Raw genomic sequence first — 25,959 nt, forward strand, 5'->3', positions numbered from 1 at the left:
TTGAATCCTTTTTGGTAGTTTTGAGGTTCTAAGTCTTGGTTTCCTTGTGAGTAAAACTATATTAACTTCATTTGTAGTGAGACTAACAGCACAGTTTATATAAAAGATAGTACCTACAAGGCAGTGAGCATCACCACTAATGTTCTCCGCCTTCAGAAACAGATCTCTTAGACCATTAAAGGAGTGACAGTCCAGCATATGGAGATCATCATTGATTCGGTAAAGAAATATTTATTGAGTACTTGATATGTGTCAGGCACTGTGGTAGGAGAAAAGATGTAAAGACATTGTCTTTGTTTTTTGTTTCTTGTTTTTTTTTTTTGAAATGGAGTTTCGCTCTTGCTACCCAGGCTGGAGTGCAATGGCGCGATCTTGGCTCACTGCAACCTCCGCCTTCTGGGTTCAGGCAATTCTTCTGCCTCAGCCTCCTGAGTAGCTGGGATTACAGGCACATGCCACCATGCCCAGCTAATTTTTTGTATTTTTAGTAGAGACGGGGTTTCACCATGTTGACCGAGATGGTCTCGATCTCTTGACCTCGTGATCCACCCACCTCGGCCTCCCAAAGTGCTGGGATTACAGGCGTGAGCCACCGTGCCCGGCCCCCTGTCTTTGTTTTTAAGGTAGCTTACAGTATGGTATTTCAGTATACTTTGTAAGTGCTATGTAGCAATAAACAATATCATGGGAAGACTAGGAAAGGAAAACTTGGTCAAGTCAGTAGAGGTCTGAGTAGGTGCTAAGGATCACTTTCTGAGAAGATATTAAGTGATGATTGTGTTTGGTCCTTAAGGATTAGGAGGATTTAGTTAGGTGTGTAAACTGGGGAATAATTAAGGAGGCATTCTGGTTGAAGGAGGAGAGTGGATGAAGGGTAGTTGTTGAGGGTTTAGTGAGAGATTAGGCCAGAGAAGGTGGCATTAGGGATAAATCATAAAGTACCATGTGTGTTAAGATGTTTTGGCAAGCCATTGAAGGACTTTAAGCAAGTGATACAGTACGAGCATTCAATTTTAGAATGCTTGCTATGGAAGGTGCATGGATGATGGGTGAAGATGACCTCTCAAGTTTCCTTATTGACTGTGTGGATTGGTCATTGCCATTAAACTTGAGGGGAGAGGGAAAGATGCATTAGAATTTAATAGAGGGGAGAACCCTAGAGACAGAGAAGAAGATTATTAGAGACCAAAAATTGAGCACAGAATGAAGAAGTTTTACTGCCAAGCAGGGACCCTGATCTAGCAGAGTCTAGGTAGCTTCTGGAGGAGAAGAGAAGGAGTGGGTTTTTAAAGCTAAATGATCCTGAAATGTCTCTCTGTGTTTGGAAAGCAAAGTTCGAGTGTTGTTGATAGGATAGTGACACAATATATAGATTTGTTGGCCAGAAAATTAGCAGTGGTCTGGCCAGTGTGGTCTGTGTATGTGTCTTAAGTGAGTGTGCCAATTTTGAAATTGTGGTGTGTAGCTAGCTTCGATGCACAGGCTAACCTGAATACATATGTTTAAACTGTACCAGGAAGTAAATATGGTTAAACTCAGTCTTATTATGCTATGGAAAGATGATTACTTAGCATTTGATTATATCACTGAAGAATACTATAGTAATCATTCAAAAAAAATTAGTCTGTGTTTTCCAGCCTCTGTGCAGAAGCTGTCTACATGAGTAGTCATCAGCTTGACTGGGGCTTCTGGGGCAAGTTGTGTGTTTTTTAGTCATCTGCTTCTGGAAGCCTTTTAATTTGACCCAGTTTAAGATCGTTCAAGGGCAGGGAAATGCACTGGTCTGGACTGACAGCTTATTTTCACTGTGACATGTAATCTTGTGCATCAACACCTTGAAACTTGACTGTTGTAGCTGTTGACAGGAGACCTGAAGTGGTCCTTTTCAGTGAAGAAAGATAATTTTTGGGCATAAGACTGAGTAAATCAGATTAGTCGCTGAAACTATTTAGCTGTATTTACATGTAAGGGAACAGGATAAATTTTTATGGAGTTATCCCAGTGGCATTGAGCATATTATAATTTCATGAGAAAAAAGTCTGTGTGAGCTCTGAGGGGATTATTGCATGGCCATTAGTGCTACTGGTTAAACTTACACTAAGAAAAATGAGAGTTTTTTAAAACTTCAGGGATAAGATGAACAGTGGAGTTTCTGTGTTAAGAGAAGGATATTACAGAGTTTGTGTAACTCTTCCAAGTGAAATGAATTCCTTGATCATTTGACAGGAAAGTAGGCATTCCCCATTGGCATTAGGCAGTGGAACTGCTTCAGTGCCTGCATGTGCAGTGCTGACAGCATGTCTTGCCCTGGAAACGCCTATGTAATTTTTAAGTTAAGTCATTTCCATGACAGTATTAAACCAGAGTTGACAAAAAGAAGGTATCTGCAGGTTCAGAGCTGGGAATAATTAATTTTGAGTTATTGCTGAACAGCCATGTAGTTCCCTATCATCTGAGAAAGAAATAATGTAAAATTTTGACCAAAGTTGAAGAGCAATACACAGAGTGAACAATAAAAGGATTTCATAAGAAGTAAAGTGGCTGACAGAAATATTGAAGTTTGCTTAGAAAGAAATAACAAGAATTACTTAGCATGTGGGATGCATCGAATGGAGAAGCAAGCACCATGTTGGCAACAGCACATGCAAACAGGGACGGTGTGGCTGGGCACGGTGGCTCACACCTGTAATCCAAGCACTTTGGGAAGATGAGGCGGGTGGATCACGAGGTCAGGAGTTCAAGACCAGCCTGACCAACATGGTGAAACCCCGTCTCTACTAAAAATACAAAAATTAGCCAGGCATGGTGGCACACGCTTGTAATCCCAGCTACTCAGGAGGCTGAGGCAGGAGAATAGCTCGAACCCAGGATGTGGAGGTTGTGGTGAGCTGAGATCGCACCACTGCACTGCAGCCTGGGGGACAGAGTAAGCCTTCCATCTCAAAACAACAACAACAACAACAAAAACAAACAAAGAGTGTATGTCTTAGCCAGGTAAACAGCAGGCTTCCGGTGTGAGCAGTGCTATTAGATTACTTAGGTAAGGAAGGGAGGATAGGGTGGTGTCTAAGAGATGCTGGGAGTCTAAGGATCACAGTTCTATGATTGTCCTGAAAACCTGACAAAATTAATCGTCTTTTCTATTAAGTTTTTGAAGGGGCAGTACAGGTGTATTACCAAGGACGATAAATCTTTGTTAACCCATTTATGAAAGAAGTTTATTTTGATAATCACTTCAGATTTAAGTGGATACTGGAGCAACTGGGAGGCAGGTTTGTGTAAGGATTAATGTGATCTTAATAGTGTCAGCAGCATATATTCTGCCTGTCAGTAGAATCTTTAGCCCAAAGAGTGCAGGTATCTAATCTAACAGTGAGTTAGGAAAGGCCAATATGTGCAAGAAAACAAAGGTGTTTAAGGCTGCAGTAATTTGATTTTGTGCATACTTTTCATTGGGAATCTCTTAAGTATATGCCTTCTGTAGAGCTTTTAATTTGACAATGCTGTTTAAAGAACAAGCCTTGGCTGGGCATGATGACTCATACCGTAATTCAAGCACTTTGGAGGCCAAGGCAGGTGGATCACCTGAGGTTGGGAGTTCAAGACCAGCCTGACCAACATAGTGAAACCTTGTCTTAAAAAAAAAAAAAACAAGCCTCAACTTGTTCTTTAGATAAGATAAATTAGATAAGAGTCACACTGTAGGAAAGTGTCTTCCTTTTCTGATGCACCGATTGAAATTGGTCAAAGTTATGAGACTGGGAAGATAATAGGAGTATTAGTGATAACCCCTGCTGTTATTCTGTTAGTACTCTGAGGAAGAGTTGGAAGGAATTTAATGTAGAGACAGAAGGCCCTGTATCTATTAAGAATTTGTGGGCATATCCTTCCAACAGAAAATCATTTTTGTCTAATAAGAGCAGAAAATATAATAGGGTGCCATTGGGGTGCCAAGCACTGTGTTACCACTGTATCTCCAACCTGGCTTGTTGGACTCCATTCTCAGTTGTTGTTGTTGTTTTTTTCTGAGACAGAGTCTCGCTCTGTTGCCTAAGCTGGAGTGCAGTGGCCTGATCTTGGCTCTGCAACTTTTGCCTCCCAGGTTCAAGGGATTCTCCTGCCTCAGCCTCCCAAGTAGCTGGGACTACAGCCGTGTGCCACCATGCCCAGCTAATTTTTGTATCCTTTTTTTTTTTTTGAGATGGAGTTTTGCTCTTGTTACCCAGGCTGGAGTGCAATGGCGCGATCTTGGCTCACTGCAACCTCCGCCTCCTGGGTTCAGGCAATTCTCCTGCCTCAGCCTCCTGAGTAGCTGGGATTACAGGCACGCACCACCATGCCCAGCTAATTTTTTGTATTTTTAGTAGAGATGGGGTTTCACCATGTTGACCAGGATGGTCTTGATCTCTTGACCTCGTGATCCACCTGCCTTGGCCTCCGAAAGTGCTGGGATTACAGGCGTGAGCCACCACGCCTGGCTAATTTTTATATCTTTAATAGAGATGGGGTTTCACCATGTTGGCTAGGCTGGTCTCGAACTCCTGACCTCGTGATCCTCCTGCCTTAGCCTCCCAAAGTACTGAGATTATAGGCACGAGTATTGTTAGACTTTGAATGAGTTGTTTAATTTGAAGAGGCATATTAAAAAAATTTGTTTAGAGTTCTTGGACAGTATTCTGTTGTAATCCATGTAAATCTATTTGCCATTCCACTGACATTCTTCTCACTAATCTATTTCTGGTTTTAATCCGTTAAAGAAGGCTGAAAAGGCCCGTTAGTGGTCTGCCTCTTGGTCTGTAAAAATATCATCTAAACGTTTCTAAAATCTTCTGATTATAAATGATTTTGCTTGCAATTTAGGATTTTGGTCTAATGTACTTTGGTAAGAAAGACTTTGGGGATGGTGTGAGCAGATACTTTTCCTTTTACTTGTTTTATTTTAGAGACAGGGTCTCTCTCTGTTGTCCAGGCTGGAGTGTAGTGGTGTGATCATAGCTCACTGCAGCCTCAAACTCCTGGGCTCAGGCTATCCTTTTGCCATAGCCTTCCAGATAGCTGGGACTACAGATATGTGCCACCACACCTGGCTAATTACAAAACATTTTGTTTTTAAATAGAGACGGGGTCTCACTATGTTGTTTAAGCTGGTCTCAAATTCCTGGGCTCAAGGGATCCTCTCACCCTGATCTCCCTAAACTTCCTTCTGATTAGTGATACCTGATCTGCATTAGGGTTCCAGCCTGTTTTTGGAACCATCTTTGACCTTCTTAGGGAAACTAGTAGTCTGTAAGTTTGTGAGGTTTTGGTGGGCATGGAGTATTAGATATGTAAAAGTTTTCTAAACTCCTCAGAAAACTTTTAGTTTTCAGCGGACTTGGGGATTTTGCCTGAGGCCAGAGTTTTGAAAACAGCAGCCTGGCTTTCTTTTGAAGAGTGGGGGTAAGTCCTTAATGGAAATTATGGGGTTGTCTGTCCCATACTACGTGGGTGCTCAGCAACAGGGGAGATAGGACCATGATATCTAAGGCAGGAGGATATGAGGGAGCCCTGTGATGATAGATTGTGAGAGTAGTGTGAGGTCTTCATCTGAAGAGTCAGAACATTCGGATTTTAGCAGATGAGATAAAGGCTGAGCTTTCAAGGCAGGAAGTCATGGAGAAAGAAAGAGCTGCCTTTTCTTTACCTCTTGCCAGGGAACTATTCAAGGAAGTTAATTTTGAGTTACTGAGCCATTAGTTGTGTTAGTTTGAGAGTTTAAGAATGTAGATAATTGCTTTGGGGTTTTACCTCCTTTGGTTCTAAGGCATTGGGGGGGTATAAGCCCTCGTTGAAATTCCAAGTTTCCCAAAGTGGCCACTGTAATTACAAACTATTCTTGGTAAAATCTTGCCATAGTATTTATCAGACATGTATATGAATTTGGACTATAATGAATAACATATAAGATTCAGGAGTCCTGACAGGATTTGACTCTTTTACTTAGCAGACACCCCCATAACAAATACCAAAAAGGAGAACTCTTTCACTATTTGACAGAAAATGTATACATAGAATACCTAGTCAGTTGAGAGAGACCCAGTAGTTTAGGATCTCCGGCCCTTGAATCTGGTCCAAAATAGACTTTTCTGAGTAATCTCTTAGGACATAGATGGACTAACAATGGAACATACGGACGGGCGCAGTGGCTCACGCCTGGAATCTCAGCAATTTGGGAGGCTGAGGCGGGCGAATCACAAGGTCAAGAGATCAAGACCATCACGGCCAACATGGTGAAACCCCATCTCTACTAAAAATATGAAAATTAGCCAGGCATGGTCCCAGCTACCCAGGAGCCTGAGGCAGGAGAATCGCTTGAACCCGAGAGGCGGACGGAGGTTTCAGTGAGCTGACATTGTGCCACTGCGCTCCAGCCTGGCGACGGAGCGAGACTCTGTTTCAAAAAAAAAAAAAAAAACCAAAAAAATGTAAAACAAAATAAAAAATGTGTAACAATGGAACATAGACCCACTCTTTTTGTGTCACTCAAGGAAGAGACCAAATTTCCTCTCCATTTCTACCCACGAGAAACCAGATGCCTTTAAACAAACTTGTGAGACAGAACAGAACAAACTCATAGATGAAGTGAGCGGAACCACCATCAAAAGGTGATGGAAACTTGCCAAAACCAAGGCTCACTAGATTCTCAGGTGTTGGTGGCCTGTTGGCTTCATTGGATGGCTCAGTCATGAGATCTGTGTGGGACCTCCCAACTGTTAGAGTATAAAGACTGTTGGAGACCAAAGATTGTGTACTGAGTGAAAAAACTTTATTGCCGAGCAGGGAACCTAATCCAGCACAAAGTCTAAGTAGGCTGTCAGAGATGGAGATTCTTTAAAGCCAGAAGATCATGAACTGTCCTTTTCTGTATTAGAAAAGCCAAATCTTTGAGTGTTCTTGATTGGTTGCTGATATCTGAGTTTGTTGGTTGTTAAGCATGGAACTGGCTGGAGATGGTCTGTAGCCTCTGTGTGGTATGAAATTATGATGTCTAGCTGCCTCTATTTTGTATGTGATATACCTCAGTTAGAATTATGTCACCTGCTCACATCTGCATTGGCCACAGCAGACTAAGTGGCCAGATTAGGGTTTATCAGAGTTTAGTAGTCATTTGGATATGAGGAAGTGGATGTTAGGGGAGAGGTCTGCATGTGGTTCTGGAGCTCTGAAAAGTGGTCTAGTAGAGAAAACTGTCAGCTTGACTGGGTTTTAATCTGTTTCTCAACTCATCTAAAGGTGTTCTGATTATCTAACAGTATTTAGCAAACTGTCTCAAAACTTAATGGCTTGAGGCCCAATGCAGTCAGTGGCTCACGCCTGTAATCCTAGCACTTTGGGAGGCTGAGGTGGGCAGATCACTTGAGGTCAGGAGTTCAAGACCAGCCTGGCCAACATGATGAAACTCTGTTTCTACTAAAAATACAAAAATTAGCCAAGCATGGTGGTGGGTACCTATAATCCCAGCTACTCGGGAGGCTGAGGCAGGAGAATCACTTGAACCCTGGAGGTGGAGATTGTAGTGAGCCAAGATTGCATCATTGCACTCCACCCTGGGCAACAGGAGCAAGACTCTGTCTCAAAAAAAAAAAAAAGCAAAAAAACGTAATGGCTTGAAACAGCATTTCTTTTGTTTGTGAATCTGTAATTTGTGTAGGGCTTGGCAGGATCAGCTTGTCTTCACTCAGTATCAGCTGGGGTGGCTCAAAGACTGGAGCCTGTCTTATTTGTACATTGGCTTTAATCTAGAGGTTTTTGTTTGTCTGTTTGCTTTGGGGTGGATACATGCATGTCCTTCATGTGGTAGTTTAATGTTACTCCTAAATGTTTTTCTTTTTCCGTTAAATCTAGATATAGATTTTGTCTGTAGCTAAAGTGAGATTTTTCTTTTGATGGAGTCTTGCTCTGTCAACTAGGCTGGAGTGCAGTGGCACAATCTCGGCTCACTGCAACCTCTGCCCCTCAGGTTCAAGTGATTTCCTTGCCTCAGCCTCCTGAGTATCTGGGACTACAGGTGCCCATCACCATGCTTGGCTAATATTTGTAGTTTTAGTAGAGATTGGGTTTTGCTATGTTGGCCAGGCTGGTCTTGAACTCCTGACCTCAAGTGATCTGCCTGCCTCAGCCTCTCAAAGTGCTGGGATTACAGGCGTGAGCCACTGCGCCTGGCCCAGGTAGGTTTTTAAAACAGAATCTTCCTGCTTTATTTTAATTAGTAACTTGAATGAAATAGCCTATGCTTCCTTAAAAATTCAAGATGAATGTGTGAAGTAACTTTTAAGTAAAAGTTCCAAAGTAGCCAGGCGCTGTGGCTTACACCCGTAATCCTAGTACTTTGGGAGGCTAAGTCAGGCGGATCCCCTGAGGTCAGGAGTTTGAGACCGGCCTGGCCAACAGGGTGAAACCCTCTCTCTACTAAAAATACAAAAAAATGAGCTGGGTGTGGTAGCACTTGCCTGTAATACCAGCTACTCAGGAGGCTGAGGCAAGAGAATCGCTTGAACGCAGAAGGCAGAGGTTGCAGTGAGCCAAGATTGTGCCACTGCATTCCAGCATGGGCAACAAAGCAAGACTCCTCAAAAAAAATAAAAATAAAAATTTCAAAGTATATTTGGAAAACGTGGCTATATACAACCCTACATGTACATGGATGGCCCTTCACCTTACAGGTGCGCACCACCTGTATCCCACTATAATCCCACAGAGTGCTGGGATTATAGACTTCAGTCACCGGGTCCAGCCCCTTTGTTGTTCTTTAATGAGGTTCTTGAATCATTTGGAAGGGTATGTGGATGAACTTTTGAGTTTCTATAAACCCTTTAAAATATGTATGTTGTATAAGTACATAGTTTTCCTTAGATTTTCAAAGGGGCCCTTTGCCATCACCATCTCATTCCCCTTAAAGTAAAGAACCATTACTTTAAGGCCATGGTTTTCAAAGTCTGGTGCTGAGACCAGCAGCATCGGCATCACTGGGAATTAAGTCATGGGGCCCCACTCTAGACCTACTGAATTAGGAACTCTGGAGTGAGGGCTCAGCAGTGTGTTTTAACAGGCCCTCTAGGAAGAGATGGGATATGTGCTAAAGTTTGAGAACCATGACAACAATGACTTTATGGTAATAGAGTAGATATACTCCAGCCAATACCACCTCTATGTATGTAGGCCCATAATCTACACTAATGTTAATTTGGTGATGTCATACAACAGATATCTCTGTTGAATACAAAATTGTATATTAGAAGCATGTTCATGTGTTCTTATCTAGATAGTAATGTTTTGAACACATATCATTTTTGTTAACATTTAAGATTAAGACTAACATTTGAAAACATTTTAACCTGTAAAATGATAATGATTTGGATATTTAAGGTATTTGCATTTTTGCTTAAGTGTACTTTTTGGCTTATGACAGTACTTTGGTAACAGGAAAGCCACCGATTCAGACTAACTTAAGCAAAAAGAAATTATTGGGAGGATTTGGTTTTGGTACCCAAAGTGGGGGAAGGTGTGTGGCCTGTCTTTGGACAGGCAAGATCCAGAAACTGGAAAGTCTGAGGAACTGAGATTGTTATTACCAGTGGTCCCCTAGAGTAAGGAGAACCATCCTCTTTCTAAATGCTTATGCTTCCTTCTCTGTAGAGGCTCTGGCTCTCAATGCTAATTTCCCAAGAAGAGAATCTGACTGGCTCATACTGGATGTGGTAGCTGCTTATTATCCAATTAGCAGTGGCCAGTGGGTCAGGGTCACATACTACAAATGTGGCCACAGATCACTTATCCTTTATGGCTCATACTCTCTATAAATGATATTTTATAGAGGCAATATTATTTTCTTTCTCCCTTTCCCTTTCCATCTTGCTCTGTTGCCCAGGCTGTAGTGCAGTGGCACGAATGCACAGCTCACTGCAGTCTCCACCTCCTGTGTTCAAACGATCCTCCTGCCAGCCTCCTGAGTAGCTGGGACTACAGGCGTTTGCCACCACACCTTGCAATTTTTAAAACTTTTTTATAGAGATGAGGTCTCACCATGTTGCCCAGGCTGGTCTTGAACTACTTACTGCCTTGAGCAGTCCTCCAGCCTCTGCCTCCTGAGTAGCTGGGACTATAGGCATTTGCCCCCACACCTTGCTAATTTTTAAATTTTTTTTGTAGAGGTCGGGCTTGGTGGTATGCGCCTGTAATCCCAGCTACTCAGGAGGATGAGGCAGGAGAGTGGCTGGAACCTGGGAGGTGGAGGCTGCAGTGAGCTGAGGTTGCACCACTGGACTCCATTTTGGATGATAGAGGAAGACTCAGTCTCAAAAAAAAAAAAAATTTTTTTTTTTTTTTTTTTTTTTTTGTAAAGATGAGGTCTCACTATGTTGCCCAAGCTGGTTTTGAACTCCTGGGCTCAAGCAGTCCTCTCGCCTCAGCCTCCCAAAGTGCTGGGATTACAGACATTGGCTACTGTGCCAATGTCTGTAATAAATTATAAATTATTCTAAGGCAGAAGAATTTGTAGCATTTTGATATTCTATTAAGGTTGAAGTAGGAATCTATTGTAGGATTATCAGACTTGCTTTTTAGTCAATAGTGAGTCATTTGTTGTAGCTTTCGTTTTGCATGCAGTAACTTTCTCTGAAAAACAAGCCACCACAAATTAGTGAATATTGTAATTATATCATAGATATAAAGTTGTTTAGTAGAACCACCCCATTATAATTTTAGCTTATTTTGCATATAAATGGATAAGCTATGGAGGGAACCATGTCTTCACATTAGGTGGTTAAGGAAAAATAAAATGTATAGACAAGACAATCTATGTTTAACTTAAGCTTTTTCCTATCTATATATTATAGATTTGTCAAGGAATATTGGTAGATTTCAGATGCTTTATTTTACATACATACTAATGTTTTAAAGGCATTATGTCCAAATTGGTATTAGTAGATTTTTGGCACTTTTATTGTCAGTGATTTTTCTTCTGCTAATGTTGATAAGGATTTGGCATTATGCCTTTCATTTAAACTCTACATAGCAAGTTAAAAATGGTAATTTCAATAGAACTTGGAAAGGGATGATGTAAATGGCAATATGCCATTATAGAAAGAATCTAGGAAATGTGATGTATATTCCTTTGCACTGGAAATTTTACTGGGGAATACTTAACAAAACTTTGGCTTGCAATGGAATAAAAGGGAGGAGCCGTGGAAAAAGGAAGCTTTTTGTTTACTGTAAAACAATGCAGTGAATTAGACATAGTGGTGTTAGAACAGGAGTCTAAATATGACAAATATAGGCAGATTCCATTGGAATAGTGAGTTATGTTATGACTCAATCTGGAGCCACTTTCTGGAGTCTCAGAGTTTCAGTGTTTATAGTAGTTATTGAATGCCTACTGTGCACTTTTTTCTAGACTCTGGAGATACAGTGGAGATCAAAATTAAGTTCTTGGTGTGATGGAATTTAATGATCTAGTGAGGGAAGACCTTAGGAGCTGAAGGGTTTATTGACTTAACTGTTCATATTTGAAAATTTGGGGTCTTTATGGATGTTTACATTTGGTAATTCGTGGGGTTACTTGGAGAAATGACTAATTCTAAGGCCAGGGTAGGGAACTTAAGTGAGCCTAGAGCCTTTTCCAGTATTAGAAAGTAAGAAAGAGCTCTCCCTTTCCCCTCAATGATGGAAGTATGTCAAAGGAACACACAAACCAATGGAAACAGCTCCCAATGGCCAAAGCTGGAAAAATTTGAGCAATAAAATAAAGTAGTATTGGATTAGAACCCAAAGTACAAAACAAATATTTTTGAGTTCATACTGATATGAATGATTAGATAAATAGGGGATAGACAAATCTCCCATGCAGAATAATTCCAAACAATTTATGTAGATAATCCACTGAGGTGACATCTCCTGACCTCAGGTGATCCGCTTGCCTCGGCCTCCTAAAGTTCTGGGATTATAGGCGTGAGCCGCCGTGGCCAGCCTGCACTGCTTTTTATAGTTGCAGTCGTCTTTTCTATTTATGCTTGTGGCCTGTGTTTTCAAATGGAGGCTATTTGGAAAGCTAAATACCTTTGCACTTTGTTCTATTAGTAGATCATCAGATATTTGAGTGACTACAGTTTTTAGAGTCTGGAAGAATGCAGAAGACGTAGAAGCTTACCTTTGTTTACATTGTTGCAGAAACAAGGTGAATAGAATTTTAGAACATTATGGGACAATATACTTTTCTATTGTGAATAAGAGAGAGGGCTCACTGAGCTCTGTTATTAGGTGAGGACTCCAGTGGGTAGTTGGGTCCTAAGGAATGGGTAAGCAAAGTATTTATGAATAGTTAAGGAAGCCATCCTAATTTGAACATAAAGGCTTACTAGGTTAGAGGAAGCAAGGAGTGAGTTGAATGTATCATTTACCTTTTAGTTTGCTCATCCTTGTAACTCATCAATGGTTTTCTGAGGATTTTCTTTGATTCAACAAGTATTTGCATATTATGTTTAAGATATTATATAATAAACTAGGAGAGTTTTATAGCTTAATGGAACAGAGGTAAGACATCACATGAATAATACGCAAAATGAGAAAGCACTATAATAAAACAAGTAGAATCCAAGTGTTGTTGGAGGTTCACGAGGAAGAAGAGATCAAAATCATACTGTAAAAGGAGAGTCAGAAAAGGCTTCACAGAAGTGTGATGAACGGATAAGATTTTGAGGTCCAGTGGTTGGGATAATAGCATTTAAGGTGGGAAGAACATTATGAATAAAGGGAAAGGCAGAAAAGTCCTGGGCTTATTTGAGGGAAGAGAATGAGCTTGGCAGTCTAGGGGTTAATGAGAGAGAAAACAGGAATCATTGACACTGTTTGAGTGAGGATCTATAGAAAAATAGGATGGAGCCTGACTTCACAATCCCTAAACTAATTTCCTAGGTGGCAGTTAAGGGTGAGCCACAACATTCATTTGTAGCTTTCTTTTCTGTGGATACTAGAACATAACTCACAAGCTTGTAGGGGTTAAACAAAATAATCTGTGTAGAAGTTTTTTGGCACATTGTAAAATACTCTAGATGTATTATCTAAATGTAAACACTGGAAATAGAGATAAGCAGAGGTATGTGATAACCTGATATAATCTGGCAACTGCTTTAGATACATGAGGTGGTCAGGGAGAGGTAGAGATATAAAGACATTACCTTCTGGATGATTGGAAACGTGGTACAGTTCACAGCACTACGGGGGTCAAAAGGAGAAAGAGCAGGTTCACTAGAGAAGCTGATGAATTCAGTCTTGAATAAATATAATTTGAAGTGGTGGTGAGGAATCTAAATGGGTGTTTGGGTTTGGAGCTTGGGAAAGGAGTGAGGCTAGAGAAACAGATTGGGACTCACTTAACAGCATTTATGGAAAAGCTTGCTAGGTATATAAGCTTTGCTATGAATGGAATGTGTCTCCCAATATTCATATGTTGAAGCCTAATCCCCAGTGTGATGGTATTTGAAGGTGAGGCATTGGGTGGGGGGGGCGCTAATTAAGTCATGAGGGTGGAGCCTTCATGAATAGGGTTAGTGCCCCTGTAACAAGAGACATGGGAGAGATGATGGGGGTAATGCAAGTATACATGGAGAAGGTGGAAGTATGCAAACCAGAAAGAGGGCCCTCACCAGACATTGACCCTGCTGGAACCTTGATCCTGGACTTTCCAGCCTCCATTCATTTGTGAGAAACAAATGTTTTGTTCTTTAATCTGTTGTATTTGTTTTGGCTAAGACAAATGTCTTGCCAAATTATGTTCTTTTTCAAGGTTTTTGCAACCTCATGGGTTAATTTTATTAGAAATTTTAGAGATGAGAATAGTAATAGCCAATGTTTATTGAGCGCTTGCTGCATACAGGTACTATTCTCATGTTCTCTGTGTTTCAATTTAATCTTTAAAACAACACTATGAGGTAGCTCTTAGTATCTTCCTATTCTCATTTTCACAGATGAGGTATCTAAAGTAAAGAGAAGTTGAGTAGTTTTTAGGGTCACAAGTTCATAAGGGATAGCACCAGGTTCAGACCCTTGCATTCTGACCCGAATCATTTAACTCTTTTATAGTGCTTATAACTTAACACACTATATTACACTGCCTCTATGAGTGTCTCTAGAAAAAGAAGATAAAGGAGAGAAACTTCGAAGTGGCCAAAAAGTGATACAAGTCTTTTTCTACATATAAAATAATGTTTAGGCTTCATTGCAGGTATATACTTGAACTTTACAATAAGGTTTTCTTCTCTTGTTGTCCTTATGAAGAAAGTAAATTGTGTGGCTTAGTTTAAATATACAATATTCATCTCTCGAACAGCCATTGAGTGGGTCTGTTTGAATGAAGGGGTCGCAACAGAGAGGATAATGTTTGGTCTGCAAACAGCATAGCATGTCTTTAAGTTATGGTCACTTTTTGAATGAAGAACAGTGCTTTTATGTATTTTTATCCTCATATTGGAGTAAAGAATTCACAGAAATACTGGCTTAAGATATATAGCTGAAATGCTTTCAGATAGTTTATCAAAATAATAGCTTTCATAGTGTGCCTGCTACGTGCCAGATACCTAGACCAAGTGCTTTAGAAAGGTCATTTTAGGCCGGGCGCGGTGGCTCAAGCCTGTAATCCCAGCACTTTGGGAGGCCGAGGCGGGTGGATCACGAGGTCAAGAGATCGAGACCATCTTGGTCAACATGGTGAAACCCCGTCTCTACTAATACAAAAAATTAGCTGGGCACGGTGGCGCGTGCCTGTAATCCCAGCTACTCAGGAGGCTGAGGCAGGAGAATTGCCTGAACCCAGGAGGCGGAGATTGTGGTGAGCCGAGATCGCGCCATTGCGCTCCAGCCTGGGTATCAAGAGCGAAACTCCGTCTCAAAAAAAAAAAAAAAAAAAAAGAAAGGTCATTTTAAATTTGTTAACTGAGACTAGGCACGGTGGCTCACGCCTGTAATTCTAACAGTCTGGGAGACTGAGGCAGGTGGATTGCTTGAGCCTGGGCAACATGGCAAGACCCCATCTGTGCAAAAAAAAATATTAAAAATTAGCAAGGCATGGTGATATGCGCCTGTAGCCCCAGCTATTCAGAGGTTGAGGTTTTATTTTACAATGATAACATAAGTTTAAAGAACATGCAGAGAAATCTCTGTTCAAAAGCATTTACACAACTTTTGAGTTGCAGGAACAGTATTATAAAATCTTTTTGTGGGATGAGGGAAGATGGGATATGTGAGTATTTTTTTTTTCTTTCTCTCAAGCAGTCTCATTCCAATCAGCAGTGTAATTGGAATGCAACTCCAATCTGGAGGAGGAAGGGGAGCTTTTGGCAAGGATATTCTGAGTAGTTGGGAACTTTATTCAGATTAAGCATAGACAGCCATTCATTGTGAATATAGCTCAGTAAGAACAGCATAGCATTCTATTTCTACAGCTGGGATTTACTCTGATACTGTTACCTGGTTTGTTGCATATAGATAACTCCTCTCCTACCAGAAAAATAAATTATTGGTGTAAATGAAAATGGTAGTAGTTATTGCCATCTGCACTTCCGCAAATGGTTTTCTCTAATCCCTGCCTCAAATGAAATATAAGATTTCCATGAAGTTTAAAAACATATCTTGAGAAAACAACAATAAAAGGCATTTATGACATGGTATTTGAATTATACCTGACCTGTGAGTTCTGAGAGCAAAGGATCATGTCTTATTTACGTTTGTATCTGCAGAAACTGTCATAGCACTTGGCACAAAGTGAGTGCTCAGGAAATGTTGAATGAGAGAGTGAATGATGTAGAAGTATTCCTTTCTCCCTAAGTATCTCAGGATGATCATACCTACATCCGTGTGAAATACAGAGGCTTTATCTAGTATGGCTGATGTTAGCATATTTTGATCATCCTTGCTAATCATTTCAAACCATCTGTCTAAAAAAGAGGTGAATACAATAGCTACAACAAGCTAGGTTCTGGGAGTATAGACTTAAGAATGAGAAATGCTTTGAAGGAATTTGAGAAGGGTAGTAACATGATCAAAGTAGTATAAACAGACTTAATCTAGTGCAAATATATGGGCTGTTTGACACATTGTCCCTAGCGGATTCTGTCGCATGGTGCTGTGGTGGTGTAATGCTACATTTGTAGTTAGCATTAATAAAAATTGATATATGCCTGCTAAATATCTGTAGTCCAGTGTAATATTTTGTTTTAACACAAAAATTAGTGAAAATTAATTGAATTAATTCAAATACTTCAGATTTTTGTGCCTTTCTATAGATATAATTTCATTTCTATGTAGATAAGCTTACTAAACATTAAAGATATTGAAATACTGATAGCTGCCTAGGACAGGGGTTGTCAACCCTGAGCCATGGGCCACACAGCAAGAGGTGAGCCAGTGAATCATCATCTGTATTTATAGCCATTCCCCAAGTGTATTACCACCTTAGCTCTGCCTCCTCTCAGCAGCGGCATTAGATTCTCATAGGAGTGTTAACCCTATTGTGAACTGCACATGCAAGGGATCTAGGTTGCCTCCCCTTAGGAGAATCTAAGCCTGATGGTCTGTCACTGTCTCTCATCACTCCCAGATGGGACTGTCTAGTTGTAGGAAAGCAAGCTCAGGGCTCCTACTGATTCTACATTATGGTGAGTTGTATAGTTATTCTATTATATATTACAATGTAATAAGAGAAATAAAATTCACAATAAATGTAATGTGATTGAATCATTCCCAAAACCCTCTTGCCACCTCCTACCCCCATCCCCCTGACACTGGTCTGTGGAAAACTTGTCTTCCATGAAACCAGGCCCTGGTGCCAAAAAGGTTGGGGAGGGGACTGCTGGTCTAGGAGAAAGTCTGTACTCCTTAGCCTTTGTTCTGGCCTTGCCCACCTAACAAGATTTCTCTCCTGTTATTCTCTTCCTGCCCAGCTTTTCTCAACATTATTTTTACCTTTTTTTTTTTTTTCTGAGACAGAGTCTTGCTCTGTTGCCAGGCTGGAATGCAGTGGCACGATGATCTTGGCTCACTCTAACCTCCGACTCCCTGGTTTAAGCGATTCTCCTACCTCAGTCTCCTGAGTAGCTGAGATTACAGGCATCCATCACCACCCAGCTAATTTTTATATTTTTAGTAGAGATGGGGTTTCACCACGTTGATCAGGATGGTCTCAATCTCCTGACCTCATGATCCACCCGCCTTGGCCTCCCAAAGTGGTGGGATTAGAGACGTGAGCCACTGTGCCCGGCCTATTTTTACCTGTTTTCTTTAAGAAATATTTAGAAAAAAAAATGTAACTTCTCCCACACTACCACCCTGTCGCCAGCCCTGTGATTCCTAATCTTCCACTTTCCATAGTTTCTATTACAAAAAATGATAGATTAATTTTCTTCTAATATAAAATTATAATATTATATATACATTCTATAGGGGATTCTGATACATACCACCTTAGTTGAGATTTACTGTGGTGACATAATCAGGAGTCTGTCTTATTGAAATTCATGGATTCTTTGAGCATTTACTGATCTTCTGTGATTAGAACAGAGAATGAAAAGAGCAATGAGCTGTGGTTCCAGTCCTCAAGGTACATTCCCAACAAGAACCGTGCAGTAAAAGCTCCAAGGTGTGAAAATAATTTATTTTTACAGATAAATAACATTATCAGTTCTCAGGTCATGTTTTGATAGTCTTCCTTTTAAAAGTTACAAATGAGAGTTTTTGCTTCCAGGGCAGAAAGTAATTTAGGCAAGAACTAGCTGGAACTGCTGAGATCCAGCATGAAGCATAGTGGACTGACCAATCCTGATATTATTTCTTTGTTTGAAGTTAATCTTGTTTCTTCTAGAACTCTAATGCTATTTTCCTTAATCTCTTGATTACTGAAATTCAATTTCTCTTCATAAACTTTGAACCTGATTTTAAAGTTCTTTGTTCTTTTGATTTTTCAATTGTTCTTTGAAACTGAGTATTACACATTTTGTGATTTTTTTTTTAAAAAAGAATTTGTTAAACATGACTGAATAAGTATGTTTTAAATAAAGAGAAATGACAAAAATAAGATTTTTTTTGGCGGTGTACGGGGGACAATGTCTCACTCTGTCACCCAGTGCAGTGGTGCCATCTCAGCTCACTGCAACCTCTGCCTCCCAGGCTCAAGTAATTCTCATGCCTCAGCCTCCTATGTAGCTGAGACTACATGCATGCACCACCACACCTGGCTAATTTTAATTTAAAAAAATTTTTTATTTTTAGGAGAGATGGGGTTTTGCCATGTTGCCCAGGCTGGTCTTGAACTCCTGGCCTCAAGTGATCTGCCAGCCTCAGCCTCCAAAAGTGCAGGCATGAGCTGTCTGGCTTAAAATAAGATTTTTTAAGTCAAAATTATGATTATATGAGGATTGGTCATTGTTATATAGTATAAAAAGCTCTCTTTTTAGTGAAGTTAGTTAGATTATTTTAGAGTCTATTTCATTCATTCAACAGATATTTATTGAGTACTTATCACATACCAGGTGCAATGTGTGCTTGGTGCAGGTGATATGAAGAGATGAGGCAGGCATGACTAATGCTGGAGCTTACCACCTCCACGGTTATAAGCAACATTCCAAACTTAAACGAGAACAATAAAATGTAATAAGTATTTATGATAAGTATGAGCTTCTGTGAAAATACAAGTGGGGAAGGCTTGAGAGAAACATATTCTAAAAGATATCCTTCCCTTGTGAGACCCGGAGATGAGTAGGTGAAGAAGCCTAGGAAGAATGTTTCAGGCAGAGAGAATGACACATGAAGGCTGTGGGTGAGAGATGTACATGTGAGAAAGTGAAGGTTAGTACTGCTGGATCTTAGACTTGAGGGCCTGGCAGGGAGCTGTGGTGATGAAAGATGAGGTCAGAGAGGCGAGCAGGAGCCAGGGCTTGAAGGGCATTGAAACCAATGTAAGTTAGGGCCAGAAGACCTTTGGAATGTTTTAAGGAACTTAGAAGGGGAAATGGATGGAAATAATTAATTAGATTTTTAGATCACTTCAGGTCCAGCGTGAACTGGAGGGAAGTGAGGCTTTTGAGGCAGGGGACTGTTGTAATTACCTATATAGTAAATGGTGGACAGATGAGGGATATTTCAGAGGTAGAATTGCTGAGAATTGTAATTGCCAGGATGTTGGGAGGGAGGAAGACAGTGAAGGTTGCTATGGAGATTTCTGAGTTGGGTAGTGGAGTGGAAAGGAAGGCTATTTATTGAAAAGAAAGTCAACTGCAGGGAGGAGCAGGTTTGACGGGGAGAGGGAAGTTGTGATTTTGCGAGGGGAATGCATGTTTGGTTTGTGGACCTGGAGTTCAGGAGAGAACTAGGGATTGGGTTTTATAAATTTAGGTATCGTCATAACCACAGAGTAAATGGTAAAGACCAGAGAGAATATATGAAAAAGTGGCTCTTCGGGTTTTATTTTTTGAGAGAGAGGAAATGTTCTGTCAGTCTGTTAAGCTATGAACTCTTTCCCACGAAAAATGTGGATTCTCTCCCCAGAAAATAAACATATATGTAACAGTTTACATGTAATTGCAAGGTTTACAAAAATGAACACTGTGATCCTCAGGTTACAGAGTAAAATAAGAGAACCTAGGGCAAAACTCTGAAGACCTTCAAGTTTTATAGCATAGCAAGACCTGGCAAAGAAGACTTAGAATGAGTTTTATGCCCTGTATAGAAACAGGCGAATGTGGTGTTAAACAGAACTGGAAGAGAGGGGTTCTAGAAGAGGGCATCGTCAACAGTGGCAAATGCCCATGAGGGGGTCAAGTGCTGTAAAGAATGAAAAGTGTCCATTGGATGTACTTGGTAATTAGATCTCCAGGGCTTTGTAGCAGCAGTTCAGAGGCAATGGTGAGGGAGGAAGCAGATTGCAGTGGGTCAAGTAGTGGGAGGTAAAGAAGTGGAGTCAAAAAATGTAAGCAGTTCTTTGAAGAAGTTTTATTATGAGAGAGAAGAGGTAGATGATGGCTGAAGGGAGGCTTGGGTAAGGCTTGATTATGTTTAAATGCTGACAAGGTGATTAGAAAAGGGGACAAGATGGAGGATATGTATAATGGCGGTGAAGATGCCCAAGAACATGGTGATTTGGATATGGGATAGAGGATAGTCTTAGAGAGGAGAGTAGACATTGTCAGTGGAAGGAAGGAAAAAAAGAATGAATATGTAGGTTTGGTGGCATTGAGTTGGAGGAGATCTCATGTTTTCTATTTCTCTGAAGTCGGATGTGAAATCATTTCACTTCATGATAGTGAAATGCATGGTGGTTTGTTTAAAAAAATCATTACTTTATTAAAACTGAAGGTTATAATTTAGATTTTTGTGTGTTACATATATATTGATCCTGAATATTCTATTCAGTTTGTATTATGACAAAAGTTTGAGGAGGAGTTCTTCTAAATCCAGTTTGTGATTTGGTATTCTTTTGTTTTTCTTTTTTTTGAGACAGAGTCTGGCTTTGTTGCCAGGCACCAGGCTGGCATGCAGTGGCATGATCTCAGCTCACTGCAACCTCTGCCTCCTGGGTTCAAGCAATTCTTCTGCCTCAGCCTCCCAAGTAGCTGGGACTACAGGCACGCGCCACCACACCCAGCTAATTTTTGTATTTTTTGGTAGAGACAGGGTTTCACCATGTTGGCCAGGATGGTCTCTATCTCTTGACCTTGTGATCCACCTGCTTCGGCCTCCCAAAGTGCTGGGATTACAGGCGTGAGCCACAGCGGCCGGCCATGATTTGGTATTCTTAGTTATGGCCCTGGTTTTCATGATTGATTGAGTTTTTATGTTTTTAAAAACAAAACTCTAGATGTGGCCTAAGCGACTCTACATAGTATATCAGTATCTTGTGCTTACTTAATAATTTTATTTATTTACTGATGGCATCTGTCTTCACAAGGGTTTTTTATATGAACCCTTAGAGTGATTAGTTATACTTATTTAGACTCATTCCCAAGTTTATGTCAAACGAGCTTTTATACACTAAACTTCCAATAACTGTAATTCATTTAAACTATGAGAAGTAGATAAAAATACCGAATACTACATTCGTAGATATTTTATAAATTAAAATTTACATATATGAAAATTGGTGTTTTTCTTTCTCTTGTATCAAGTTTGAGTTAAAGAAGTTTTAAATTTTTGACTCTAGAAGCAGATTAATTAATTAACTAATTAATGACAGAGTCTTGCTCTGTTGCCCAGGCTGGAGTGCAGTGGTGCAATCTCGGCCCATTGCAACCTCCACTTCCCAGATTCAAGTGATTCTAATGCCTCAGCCTCCTGAGTAGCTGAGATTACAGGCATGCGCTACCACACCCAGCTAATTTTTGTATTTTTAGTAGAAACAGTTTCACCATGTTAGCCAGGCTGGTCTCAAACTCTTGACCTCAAGTGATCCACCCAACTTGGCCTCCCAAAGTGCTGGGATTACAGGCATGAGCCACTGTGCTGGACCTGTAAGCAGTAATTTAAAAATTGATATATAATTCATATATTATAAAATGTATCCTTTTTAAAGTGGGCAATTCAGTATTTTTTAGTATATTCACAAGGTTGTGCATTCGTCCATGTAAGTAATTTAATGCATAGTAACTTGGAAAATGTGGATTTGGGATATCTAGTTTCAATATATAAACTTTAAATTCTTAAAATATATAGTAGACATATCTTGCCATTGAACTGAATCATTTAGGTAATTTGATCTCTCCTGTGAAGTTTCTGTGGTGTTTAGATGGAGAACAGAATGTTAAAAACAAGCAAAAACCAAAAAACTCATCTATATCAGGAAAGCTTTAGATTATTTATGATTGTCTTCGGTATAAAGTTATTTTATCCTTAAAATAGATATAACAAACTGACTTTACATATCTTTTTCTTTGAACTATTTTTTCCCATTGCCACTGAGTTTCTCAGAGAATAGAAGATAAAAGATAGGGATTGAATTTCTATCTTATTGTTAGAATATCAGATTTATAAACTTTCTTGCCTTCAGCTATTACTGGTGATCATTGCTAAAGTTGCAACCAGTGGTTCAACTGTCTTTTGTTTGCTAATTTGAAAGTTTGTGATTGTGTTTCATACCTTGCTATCGTCAGGGTTTAATTATTCACTGCTGTTTTCAGTGTTTTAAAATGTAACAGTACACTCTTAACATTTTATTTTAATTTTTCCCACGTATTTTTTTTTTTTACAGTACTCTGTGCAAAAAACCTGGTGAAAAAGGATTTTTTCCGTAAGTAAATTAACTTTAAATCTTGTATAGTCTGTGTAGATCTTTGGGAATAGCATTTTCAGAATTGTCTAAGAGTTACTCTATTCAGAAATATAGTCAGTGTTATTTTATGAATGTTTTGGTTCAGAGCCATTTGGCATCACATTTTTTTTAAGAGTATTTTGTGCTTTTTACCCTTTCCTTTTTTCATCTCTCCCACATATTTATGAGAATACGTGTGTATGCAGGTATGTAGATGGAGAAGTGTAGTGTATATTGAAGGTGTGCTTACTACTAGAATTCTAGAAGAGGTTTAAGAGAATATTTTGTGAATACTTTTTTCCTTTTGAAAATTTCATAGGAAAACTTTACTCATTCAGGATTCATAGGAAGGTAGAAAAGTCATTGAGCCTGCTTGGAATTTCCAGAGTGTAGGAAAGAAATCTCTGCCACATTTGATCCTAGCTGCTCTTACGTCTCAGATTCCAAAGCAGATGTTCGGTTCCCAAATATGCAGTACATTTACCATTCTGTGGTGATTTTTTTCCTGGCTTTACTTAGGACTAAGTTGTGTGAGAGGGGATTGTGAAGTACCCAGCATGTATATTAACAATCTTTATTCTGTTGTAGCTTTAAATTATTGGTTAACAATGATATAATTTTTAGTAAAAAAAAACCTTTTTCAGCCAACAAAATTTTGTCTGTAAAATATTTGAAATTAGAATAGAGATGATTAATTAAATTTTTAAATTCAAGTCACAGGCTATGTGTGCTGTTTGATTTCATGTGGTATTAGATGATTTTCGGGGGTTTGATTAAAAGAAATAAGCTGTGTGTGTGTGTGTGTGTGTGTGTGTGTGTGTGTGTGTGTGTGTGTTTTCTTTTTAGAGAAAAGGTCTTGCTCTGTCACCCAGGCTATAATGCAGTGGCACAGTCATAGCTCACTGCAGCCTCAAACTCCTGGGCTCAAAGGATCCTCCTACCTCACCCACCTGAGTGTCTAGACTGCAGGCACACTTTACCACACCCAGCTAATTTATTTATTTATTTACTATCCTTCGTAGAGAACAGGGTCTTGCTTTGTTGCCCAGGCTGGTCTCAAACTCCTGGCTTCAAGCGATCCTCCTACCTCAGCCTCCCAAAGTGCTGGAATTACATTTGTGAGCCACCATGCCTGGCCAATATAATTTAAAACTATGCTTACTTCATTCCACTTGAAATATTATTTTGAGGTTTTCTAGAGTAGAACCTGAATTAAAGTTTATAAAATAACATCTTATAAAATTATGTAGTTATAAATGTTTATGTTTATCTTTCTGCTTATATGGGAAAGAAAATAGGATAATTTGGAACATAGGAAGAAAATTATAAGCAGTTTAAATTTATGTACCATGTGCCTTCTCCCCAGAAGCTTGTCACAGTAGAAGGTCCTGGTGGTCACAGAACTCCCCTTCTCTCCCTGTTGCTGCCAATTACTGCTGTCTCTCCCAGGCTGCTGCTCGTTTCCTACCTCATCTCTGTTGCTACTAACTGAGGTGTACTTTTTTTTGTCTTTATCTCTTTTTTTTTTTTTTTTTTGCCTTTATCTCTTTTTTTTTTTTTTTTTGCCTTTGTTAAGGTTGATCTAAGGTAGGATTTATCCTAGTGGGACTGCAAAGTGGCAAATAGAGTTGGACAAGGAGAAAAGGGAGGGAAGTGAGAGGAGCACTCTTACAGCTGCTTCTGTACCCTCCGAGACATCTGCTCTGGTTTTGAAGATAAAATCTTCAGTTTTGTCTTCCAGCTTTCCTTTTCAAATTTCCTTCCTCTGCAGTCCCAAGACACAGCTTCTTCTAATAAAATATCCAGATATTCTTATCTCAGTTTTCTTAAGAAATCTAGAGGAATAATATTTTAATGTTTTATGAACCTTTGAGAGCTGATTGTTATCCCTTATATGATCTTTGTCCTTAAATTGTAAGTAAATTGGCCTTAAATTGTAAGTTTCATTGGTGTAAGCAGTAAAAATTGATAAAAATATTAAGGGTGTGAACTTACTTTAGTGACAAGAAGATTAGGGGAAACTGTGTGGTTATCTTTAAAACTCAGAATGGGAGACCCTTGATGGCCTGGAAAGGGAAACAGGAAAACTAATCCTTCAGTGGTTAGAGGGGAATTAGACAGGGATGGAAGTTACCTCCCAGGTTTACACTGGCCAAGGTCCCACGTCCATGCTGTGGTAGATTTACATGTGTACTTACAGAGATTTTTGATTTTGATGTGTTAAGCATTGCCCACATTAATTTCAGAGACACTAGTTCCTAAATTCTTCAGTTAAATATAAACAAATGTGTGTTTATTGATCAGTGCAGTTATTGATAGTAAAATATAGTTAAGTTTTTGCTTGTGATTCAATTTAATTGTATTGAATGAGAAAAGTAAATTTTAATATGAAGCATGACTATAAGGTGATGAAATAGATATATATTTTTCATCACAGGAAAAAATACACTGCCGTGTGTTGTCTTTTGTAGAATAATTTGTATGTGAGATAATGCTGTTTATTCCTTGTTGAGAAAAGTTTATTAACTCATGTTTTTAAACTGTTTTCAAGCTTACTGGCTTTAAAAAACAAGTCATTTCCCCTTTCCCCCTGAATTTTAGCAAGAAAAATTTCTAACATAAAACAACAGACAAAAAATTTTGTAGTAAAGACCCATCATCTAGATTCTACCATTAACTTTATCACATTTATACCCGTTTATTCATTATCTTTTTTTTTTTTTTTTTTGAGACAGAGTCTCGCTGTGTTCCCAGGCTAGAGTGCAGTAGCGCCATCTTGGCTCACTGCAACCTCTGCCTCCCGGGTTCAAGCAATTCTCCTGCCTCAGCCTCCCAAGTAGCTGGGATTACAGACACGTGCCACCAAACCCAGCTAATTTTTGTATTTTTGTATTTTTAGCTAATTTTGTATTTTTATTTTTGTAGAGATGGGGTTTTATCTTGTTGGCCAGTCTGGTCTCAAACTCCTGACCTTGTGATCCACCCGCCTTGGCCTCCCAAAATGCTGGGAGTACAGGCATATGAGCCACCACACCCAGCCTTCATTATCTGTTTTATATGTGTTTATTATATGTATCTTTTTAAGAGTGTTTTCATTAGTGTCAGATTTGTTCTACTGCAACATTGTAAAAAAGATTTATGTGTAAGGTAATATTAAGGTGTTTTTAGGGGGTCAAACCACAGTCATTTAGAACCAATATGCATCTGCTGAATGTTCTTTTTTTTTTTCTTTGCCCAATTGAAAATAAAGCTGTTTTCTTTAGAAGGTAACATGCTTTTGAGTTGAAAATGTTATTTTATTATTATTTGTAGCTTTTCAAGTGCATTTGTGTAGTAAGGAAGGTTTTGAGCTTTAGCTATTTTATATGTCTAAGAAATGATGGGGGAGAATTGAGTTTTTTTTTTTTTTTTTTTTTGAGACAGTCTCACTGTGATGCCCAGGCTGGAGTGCAATGGCGCAATCTATCTTGGCTCACTGCAACTTCTCCCTCCTGGGTTCAAGCGATTCTCCTGCCTCAGCCTCTCAGGTAGCTGGGACTACAGGCGTGCCAGCACGCCCAGCTAATTTTTTGTATTTTGAGTACAGACGGGGTTCCGCCATGTTAGCCAGGAGGGTCTCCATCTCCTGACCTCAT

At 39.6% G+C, this 25,959-nt stretch overlaps 1 protein-coding gene across 1 annotated transcript in view; it reads left to right on the plus strand.

Moving 5' to 3' along the window:
* SMURF2 (SMAD specific E3 ubiquitin protein ligase 2) overlaps positions 1-25,959 on the plus strand; it is a 116,431-nt gene that overhangs the window by 35,936 nt on the left and 54,536 nt on the right. The window contains exon 2 of the mRNA XM_064369516.1: positions 22,265-22,303. Within this exon, the coding sequence (XP_064225586.1) occupies positions 22,265-22,303 (39 nt within the window). The remainder of the gene's footprint in view (positions 1-22,264; positions 22,304-25,959) is intronic.

The sequence above is a fragment of the Aotus nancymaae genome, unplaced genomic scaffold (genome assembly GCF_030222135.1).
Source record: "Aotus nancymaae isolate 86718 unplaced genomic scaffold, 86718_ANA_hifiasm-v0.15.2.pri h1tg000089l, whole genome shotgun sequence".
NCBI classification, from domain to species: domain Eukaryota; kingdom Metazoa; phylum Chordata; class Mammalia; order Primates; family Aotidae; genus Aotus; species Aotus nancymaae.